Here is a 9457-nt window from a genome sequence, read left to right as displayed (position 1 = left end):
CTCAAACTTATAATGACTCGTGAAAAACTTGGAATATAAAATATTTTTTTTATTAAATCTAATTATAAAATAAACACTATAAATTTTTTTTTTTTATTTATTACTAGCCATCATAAATTTTGAACCTGTACAATGCACAGCACATATACATGCCATTTTTTTAATAAGAAGCAGTTTTATAATACTAACAAAGTTAGCTCAAAAACAAGTTGTTAAAAAATTAACAAAATTATACGAAGCAAATTTTATTAACAGAATATTTTCTATTTAATTAGTTTAGTTTTAAATCATCAACGGTCTGAAAAGATTAAAGAAGTTAATGAATTAGGAAAAAAAGAGATAATATCTGTAAACATTACAACTTAATATCAGGGCTGCCAAACGTTTTTGGCAAATTTTCTCCAGGTTTTCAAAATTTCCACCAGGTTTTTAAAAGTACACATTTTTGGGTCTACTTTAAGCTTAAAGTTAAGTTTAAGGTAAGAAACTGTGTTAGTTAGTATAAAACATTGAAAAGATACTCTAAAGCTACTTTAAATGTGTTTTTTAATAAAAAATGTTTGATGATGACAAAATTTTTTTTATCTATATGATAGTCTTTTAGAGTCAAATCGAAATTTTACTACTTAACATGTTAAAATTGTTCTAAACTTCACGTTTATCCACATTTTTTAGCCTAAATTGTCAAATTTCAGGCTTTTCCAGGGTTTTAAGGTTTTTTGGCAACCCTGTAAAACAGTAAACAAACCTGACGCTGTCATTTGCTTTGTCTTTACCTTTTTCAAGTACAACGAAAACTCTCACATAAAAATCAAAGTTTATCGACATGATCGGCTTCATTCGCATACCGTGCCTTGCTGCTGTGGCTGATATGAACTGCAACAGTATTCTCAGCGCCTTCGAACAAATAATAGTTTACTTTATTAAAACTTTATTGTTATGTACATAGAGGCAATTTTTTTATTTATATTTCTGTAAAGTACACACAAGAAAGCGGTTACTGAAAAAAGTTTTAATTTGGAAGCGCTAGGTGTAAAAGTAGCTCGGACAAACAAAAAAAAAGAACACAAACTAAATGTTTTTATTTAAATTTTATTGCAACCCTGCACAAAGACGAAAGTTCAAAACTTTATAACAACCTGTTCTCTGTGGGCGAACTTGGGTATGGGTACTGATTGGTACCTGGACCAGCAGGTTGAAGGAAACAAACCTGGATAAATAAATAAATTTGTACTTAACAAATCAGCAAGTTGAATAAACCTGAATAAAAATAATTTTACTTAAAATACCTGAAAGTGCTCTCATGTCCGTACTGGTCACGCATAACAATCCTGTGTAAATTAATAAACTTATACTACAAGTATACAGGTAACCAATATGAACAATGCTAAACAATTTATATGAGTTTATAAGTTACATTTTTAAAATAACACATGTTGCAAGCTTACAAGTAAACTAAGCAAATACAATCAATCAAACATTTTTTTTGGAAATTTACAATTAAAATATATATGGCAATAGGTAGCTAAGTGATCTAAAGCAATTTAAGTACAATTTAGCAAAAAGTAAGTATACTAAGCTTGTAAAACGTTAGTATAAGTAATTTTTATAATTTAAAATTGTTTACTTTCTCTTTAATTTTAGCCAGTATTTATTTCGGCCATCATCAACAAAGTTGAGATGTTTTATGCCGTCGATAACAAACAATGAACTTCACTGCACGATCAACAACAACAGCATCCGAGACAATCCTACGACCGGTCCTAATTAGGACGAAAACGGTCGAAGGATTGTCTCGGATGCTGTTGTTGTTGATCGTGCGGTGAAGTTCATTGTTTATTATCAATGGCATAAAACATCTCAACTTTGTTAATGAATGCCGAAATAAATACTGGCTAAAACTGATAAAACGAGCGTGGAGAGTAAAATCTCACATTAAACTGACAATGTCTAAGACGCTTGGCTGTGAAGATTTGCCTGTGTCAATTTTTTGGACTTTACCCACAAACGGTCGCTCCAGTACTTTGTACTTAAGCCTGCTTGATTAGATCACAAAAGCGGTTTCTCGCGACTATTCCTACCTGATGAGTCCTAATTACGACGAAACCGGTCGTAGGATTGTCTCGGATGCTGTTGTTGTTGATCGTGCGGTGAAGTTCATTGTTTATTATCGATGGCATAAAACATCTCAACTTTGTTAATGAATGCCGAAATAAATACTGGCTAAAACTGATAAAACGAGCGTGGAGAGTAAAATCTCACATTAAACTGACAATGTCTAAGACGCTTGGCTGTGAAGATTTGCCTGTGTCAATTTTTTGGACTTTACCCACAAACGGTCGCTCCAGTACTTTGTACTTAAGCCTGCTTGATTAGATCACAAAAGCGGTTTCTCGCGACTATTCCTACCTGATGAGTCCTAATTACGACGAAACCGGTCGTAGGATTGTCTCGGATGCTGTTGTTGTTGATCGTGCGGTGAAGTTCATTGTTTATTATCGATGGCATAAAACATCTCAACTTTGTTAATGAATGCCGAAATAAATACTGGCTAAAACTGATAAAACGAGCGTGGAGAGTAAAATCTCACATTAAACTGACAATGTCTAAGACGCTTGGCTGTGAAGATTTGCCTGTGTCAATTTTTTGGACTTTACCCACAAACGGTCGCTTCAGTACTTTGTACTTAAGCCCGCTTGATTAGATCACAAAAGCGGTTTCTCGCGACTATTCCTGCCTGATGAGTCCTAATTACGACGAAACCGGTCGTAGGATTGTCTCGGATGCTGTTGTTGTTGATCGTCCGGTGAAGTTCATTGTTTATTATTTTATACTCTTTAAACTAAGTTAGTTTAAAAAACGTTTATTAAAACGACCACAAGTACTTTGAAACAATAAAAACATTCGTTTGTAATAACAGTTTCTGCAAACTCATCATCTTATTAAAAGGATTTTAGTCCATAAAATAGGAGAAAATATCACTTAGATCAGATTACATTAAAACATATACACGGCTTTAAACTATAATAGTGTTATCTTATAACAAGAAGTATTATTTAAAGTTTATGGTTTATGGAAAAAGTGAGATATATTTTTGTACCGTAATTGCTGTAGGTTAACTTTGTTATTCTTTTAAATATATTATTAACAAAAACTTAAAGAAAGACAAACTTGTTTAAATTTGAGAATAATTTAAAATAAAAGATATTTAAAATACTTTTTTTACGCTTTTTTTACCATAGAATTTACAAAAAATATACTTACATAATAACAGAGTTGCCACTGACTTTTGGCAAATTTTCTCCAGGTTTTCAAAATTTCATCCAGGTTTATAAAAGTACTTGTTTTTGGGTCTATCTTTAGTTTAAACTTAAGTTTAAGGTAAAAACTGTGTTAAGAAGTATAAAAACATTGAAAAGATACTGTAGAGCTACTTCAAATGTGATTCTTAAAATTTTTGATGATGACAAAAAAAAAATTATCTGTATGGTAGATTTTTTGTGTCACATTAAAATTTTTCTACTTAACATGTAAAAATTGTTTAAAATTCCAGGTTTTAAAGTGATTTTTGTTTAAAATTCCAGGTTTTTCCAGTTTTTTTTGCCTTTATTGTCAAGTTCCAGGTAAAGTGGTAACCCTGTAGTAAGTATTTGACAAAATTGTTTTTTTTTTCTTTTTTTTTTGCTTTTTTTAATTGTCAACTTTGATCCGTTACAGTAAAAAAAAAATATTATTCAACAGTAAAACTTTCTGATAGCTATATAAAAACTCTAGAAAATAAATTAAACTTGTAAAACCAAAATGAAAACTTTTTAACGGCCTTAATAAAAGCTGAATGGTCTTGTAGATTAAGAGTCGACTTGTGACACAAAAAAAAAATTTTTGAAGAAAACAGAACACTACAATAACCTAGAAAATCTCTTTGTTTTATTGCACAAGTTAAAAAATTAATCAAAATCATAAAAACTAAAACCAACCATTATTTTTCAAAGAATTCACACTTCCTTCAATGTAAGGACCCACGCTACCATAAGGATCCAATTCAATTACATCAAATTTGTCATCGTGATACCTCACTTTGCTCAGGATTTCACTGCAGTTTTTTTTTTCAATTTAAAACTATTAAACATTTTCAAGTGTTTTAAATTGTAGAGTATACTGAAATAACAGGTTAAAAATTTTAAAACACTAAACTTTTTGAGACCTACTTTTATTCAGTCTTTTTATACTTATTAAAACTAAATAAAAAAAACTTTTATGTAAAAAAAATCTATGGTTAATTTGACATTGTATACTGACATTCATTAAGATATATTTTTAAAGTCCATAAAACTGTACAATCTTTGAATATTAAGTATACTATTATTTTCAACACCATAGAGAAATTAGAGTACAAAATTGTATAATTTCTTGATACTAAGAAAAAATTTAAATAGCAATAAGAAATCTTTAAAATATTTATCTGGTGTGCCTTTAAAACTTCAATTGACTTAAAAGTTAGACTCAAAATATTAGTTTTTTACTCCTAAAACATAAACAAGGTTGCCACTCTTTGAAACCAAAAGCTAACCTAAATCACTACAAGCTTGCTTGGTTCAGACAGAGTTTATTAAAAAAGCATATTAAAAACAAGTTTGAAACACTAAACAATTAACAAAAGTTGAAAAAACACCCAATAACAACAAAAAGTAAATATCAATAAAACAATACATTACCTTGCATTTTTGTTTTCTGCTTGTATCACATGTTTCAGTCGGTTGTGAGCAATATTTAGGTTCATGCTTTTGAAAGCATCAACCGACAAGTCATTGCAAACAACCCGATCCACATTTGGCACTTCTGTGGCGAACCGGATTGATCTGATGCCAGAAGCAGCAAACGGTTCCAATATACTGTTCGTTGAAGTTGCCTGAAATTTTATTTCTAATAAAAATTTGTCTGTTGAATTTTCCTGAAATTTGGAAACCAGCATATGAAGAAACCAGTCAGTGCTTGATACTGGGTATATTTTATTCATAGTACTTTTAAATATTATACTTAAGTTTTGACTCATAAAAAAATTCAAAAAAGTGTAAATTAGAATTTTGGATGAGATAAATATGGATACTATACTAATAAGACATTAGGGGAGATTAAACATTTTTTGTACAAAATACTAACATAGGCTCTGATATGAATGCTTTAAGTATAAACTACAAGCTAGTTTTTATAGTAAATAAAAAATTTATTTAGTTTTCTAGATAAAACAACGTTTGTAAAAAAAAATATGATACAAACACATGGACTGCAAGTTTTAATTTTAAACTTTCTCAGAATTTATGTTTGAACTAATCATACAATTTAATTTAAGGTATCCATAAAAAGAATTAGTTGATATATAGCTTAAGTTAATCTTAAAGCAGAAATTAGTATACAAAATGAGCTTAAAAGTATTTATTATTAACAAGTTCAAATGCTTAAAAACTTTAAAATATTGCATAAATTTAAAAAAATACAAAATATTACTTGGATCAAACATAAACAATATAAACTTTAATAAAGTAAAATTTAATTAGCATGACTTTTCTGAGATTTTAAACTTGATAAAATAGTCTGATAAAGTGTCAACTGTGATATATGTATTAGTTATAAAATTATGAATGTTATGCATATTAAATGAAAATAATAATTAACCATCTAACTCATTAAAAACTATATAATTCTTACCTTAGGAAAACTATTTTTATATGAACCAATATACCACTTGACTACGGCTGACCTAAATTGAAAGAAACATTTTTCAAAACGATTTAAATTAATTATAATTTAATCTTTAAAAAAACATTAGTATACAGGTCTCAAGCTTTAATCTGTGAAATTTTCAGATACGATTGAAATATTTAGGCATTTGAAATATAAAGTATTATTTCGCCTAAAACTTATATAGGTGTTTAACTACTATTGTGTTTTTTAAAAGCACTTTTTTTTTCATTTTCAATACAAATTGTCATATTTTAGTTTATATTAACTTATACTTAATTTAAGTTATACTAATATATTTGAACAAAAAAGCTCAGGGTATCCAAGTGTTATTAAAGAGAAATTTTTGAATAGTCAAAGACTTTTAATTATTTTGGGGCAACAAAAATAACATTGATTTGCAAACTTAAAACGAAGAGTATAAAAAAGGTAAATTTAGTAAAATATTCTAATTTGATACTTATCTTTATCAAAGTAAACTATAAAATTAAACTGATAGTTATTTAAAAGTTATATTTTACCTTTGAACTCAAAATTTTAAAATTTAAATATTTATTGCATATTAAATGTAATGCTTATTATTGAAACAAGTAATTTTAATAAAACTGAACAAATACATAATCTATATATCGACTTTTTTTAAATAAAAGAATATAAAGAGTAAAATTTTGTATTAAATTCTGAAATACTAAGTTACTTATAAGTAACTACAAAGTATATAACTAAATTAGTTAATTTTAGTTTTAAATGAGCTAACTTACTTAAGCAACTGTAGTTGAAAAGCTTTACTAATCTAAAGATATATAAACTTGTCTAAAATTTACAACATTCACCACAAAAACAGACTTTAATAAATTCAAATTTGAAGCAAATAATCAAACTTCGTAAGGTAACTTGATAAAAATGTTTTCAAAAATTTTTACTTGGTAGTAAATTGACATATCTAATATAATTTTTATAACTAACGTTATATCTCTGGAAAAAATTTGAGCTGGATTGTAAAAAACTTCCTTGTTATTATCTGAAAACAAAACTTCTGCATTGCCCTCTTTTACAGTATTGTACCTGAAAATATTTGTTATATTTTAGAGTAACCCAGATAGAGTACGGTTTTAAATTATTGATTATAAATTAGTATAAACAATTAATATTCATATAAACTTCAACTGTCAGTATATGTTACAAACACTATTTGTTAAAAATAAATCAAACAAACCAATACATTAAAGTTACAACTTTTAATATTTCAACTTTTTTTTACAACAAATTTGTAAACTTTAAACACTTTAAGAACAAATTAAATTAAGACCAAATATAAAGTTAAGTCTAAAGAGTCATGAATTTTACAGATAAGATATAAAAAATCTAGCTATTTTGAAAAAAAAAACAAAACAGTAATAAAAAACCTTAAATTACTTAACTGACTCGAAAGTCTATGCTAAGTCAGTTTAAAATAAATGGTAAGGAGAAAGGGGGGTTAGAGAGTACTTAACAAAAATTAAGATTGTCATTTTTATTATAGCTCAAAATACAAAACTTAAGCCACCTTTTACAAAAAAAAATTTTTACATATAAAAAAGTATTTCTGTGTTAAAGCCAATAAAATCAAATGGACCACAGTTTTTAAATTGTCAATTTTCAAACATATTTTAAAGTTACCATTTTTATATAAACAAAGTTCAAAGAATTTTAAAGCACAGTTGCCACTCATTGATTAAAAAACTGCCTAAGTAACATCAAACTAGCACAAATTAGCTTGAGAAAAATAAAAGTTAGTTCAGTTAAGCTAAAATACTATAAAAAGTCATTATAGTAACATAAATATAACAGAACACAAAAAAAAGACTTTAGATCATAAAAACTAGCCTTAGTTATGTTAAAAAATGTTCATTAAATTATAATCAGACTGAACTTTTAATATGATTTGAACTGAGATGCTTGAAAGATAGAAAAATCTAAAGAATTGTTTTTTTTCGTATATTTGATGGGTGAAATCTTACAACCTAAAAAACTTTAGTGTTTCTAAGTAATTAGGACTCCTACACCATTGTATCATACAACTACTATTTTAAACAGTTGAAAGATTTGTAAAAAAAAAATTGGTAATTGTGTTTTGTGCCTACTCTGCTAAACATTACTCCTATATTTTTTAAAATTTGGTTTAAATTTGATGAAATTTAACTTTCCAGCAACAGAAAGTCTAAAAAGGAGTGCTTATAAGCTTTTCAATTTAAATATATTAAAATACAATTATTTTTAACTTAAATTTATTTTTATAACTGTTATATTTAAATTAGCTATCAAAACGGAATTGGGTCAAGTATGCAGACATTTTTGCACAAAGGGTCACTTTTGCACAAAGACGCTTTTGCACAGAGGGTCATTTATGAACCAGAGTAAAAAACTTAGAAAAAAAAAGTTATCAACCAAGAGTAAGGGTTAGGGGTGATTGTAAAAATATATAAAAACTAAAAAATAATAATAATTTATTAAAATGTAGATTAATAAAAACAACATAGAAAAAAAAAATATTACCAAGGGTAAGGGTTAGCGGTAACACTGATAGAAAGAAAAAAAAAATTAAAGTTAATAAATTAACGAAAAAAATGTTCAACCTGTGCAAAAGTGTCATCATGCAAAATTGACCCTTCATTTCATGTGAAAGTTTTTTTAAGCAAAAGTGACTCCTCGCGCAAAATTGATGTTTGGAAAAAGTGTCTTTGTGCAAAAATATTGCTTTGTGCATACTGGACACCTACCCATCAAAACAGTTGTGTAGCTCAATGATCAAAAGGTATTTTTCAACACAAATTCATCTACTATAGTTGTAAATGTTTAAGTTTTTCTTGTTTATACTTTTTTTTTGTATATGTGACAACCACTAGATTTTAATTTTGCAATGTTTAAATCAAAGAGGTTTTACAGCTGTCATTAGGACCATATGCCATTAGGAGACACTTGAATATTGTAGAATGAAAACTGTGTTTTTTTTTTTTCATATCTTTAACTTTTTGGTCTTGAGATTTGAATGTAACTAATGTTTGATGATGTAATAGACATTAAAATAAATTTTTGACATGCTTAACTACTTTATTTAATTAATAACTACAAACTTTACTATTTTAGTTAGTGTAGTAAAATTCTTGACCTTGTTTATTCCTTTCCTTAAATATTTTAGCATTTTCCATATTTTTAAACACCACTGAAACTTTAAATGAGGCATTTTAAATGAAATACTATAAGTAATCCCCTTAGCTGAAAACAATTTAATAAACCTTTTTTTTGTTCTCTAGTTTGTTGCATTTTAGCAATAGCAGTTTCTGTTTTTTTTTTGCATTTTAAACATTTGCCAATTTATTTGTTTTGATTTTTTAATAAGTATGCAGTTATAAATGTAAACAAATACATTTTTATTTTGAATAAAATCACCATACAATATAAATAATATTTTTAATACGGTCTCTGAAAACGTCTTTAAGGTCGGCCTTAAAGTATGCATTATGCAGTAGTAGTGTTTTGAATTTTTTTATTTATAGTTTTAATTAAATAAAACAAATTAAAAATATAGCAGTGAAATTAAACACCTTATCCCAAACCTATTTTACCGAAAAATTCAAATATAGTCTTTAACCCTTACCTTACCCATTTACCTAGACATATAACAAACAAAAATAAAGTTTCTTGATTAAAGCTTAAAATAAACAAAAATAAAGCTTTA

The 9457-nt window shown here is 27.1% G+C and overlaps 1 protein-coding gene across 1 annotated transcript; it reads right to left on the bottom strand.

The window, feature by feature from the left end:
• Positions 1 to 282: 282 nt before the first annotated feature.
• On the bottom strand, positions 283 to 8920 carry LOC145836691 (uncharacterized). Its single transcript, XM_082944473.1, has 9 exons — positions 8853 to 8920; positions 6706 to 6804; positions 5707 to 5758; positions 4716 to 4909; positions 3978 to 4093; positions 1290 to 1331; positions 1140 to 1210; positions 749 to 897; positions 283 to 298 (listed from the first exon to the last, which is right to left on the bottom strand). Exons 1-9 carry the CDS (start codon positions 8918 to 8920, stop codon positions 283 to 285), a joined length of 807 nt encoding a protein of 268 aa, XP_082800599.1.
• Positions 8921 to 9457: the final 537 nt, after the last annotated feature.

This window comes from Thalia democratica, chromosome 5 (assembly GCF_965202585.1).
Source record: "Thalia democratica chromosome 5, ktThaDemo2.hap1.1, whole genome shotgun sequence".
Taxonomy (NCBI): domain Eukaryota; kingdom Metazoa; phylum Chordata; class Thaliacea; order Salpida; family Salpidae; genus Thalia; species Thalia democratica.
Note: the sequence above shows the minus strand (reverse complement) of the source record. Positions and strands in the feature narration are given on the sequence as shown.

What these genes read in the sequence shown, in the direction of transcription:
- LOC145836691 (XM_082944473.1), bottom strand. Translation starts at nt 8,920, where the DNA reads ATGCTAAAATATTTAAGGAAAGGAATAAACAAGGTCAAGAATTTTACT. An exon ending in GCAGAAAACAAAAATGCAAG is followed by an intron (nt 4,094 to 4,715) that starts GTAATGTATTGT and finishes AAAAAACTGCAG; the next exon opens with TGAAATCCTGAGCAAAGTGA. An exon ending in GAATTCTTTGAAAAATAATG is followed by an intron (nt 1,332 to 3,977) that starts GTTGGTTTTAGT and finishes TAATTTACACAG; the next exon opens with GATTGTTATGCGTGACCAGT.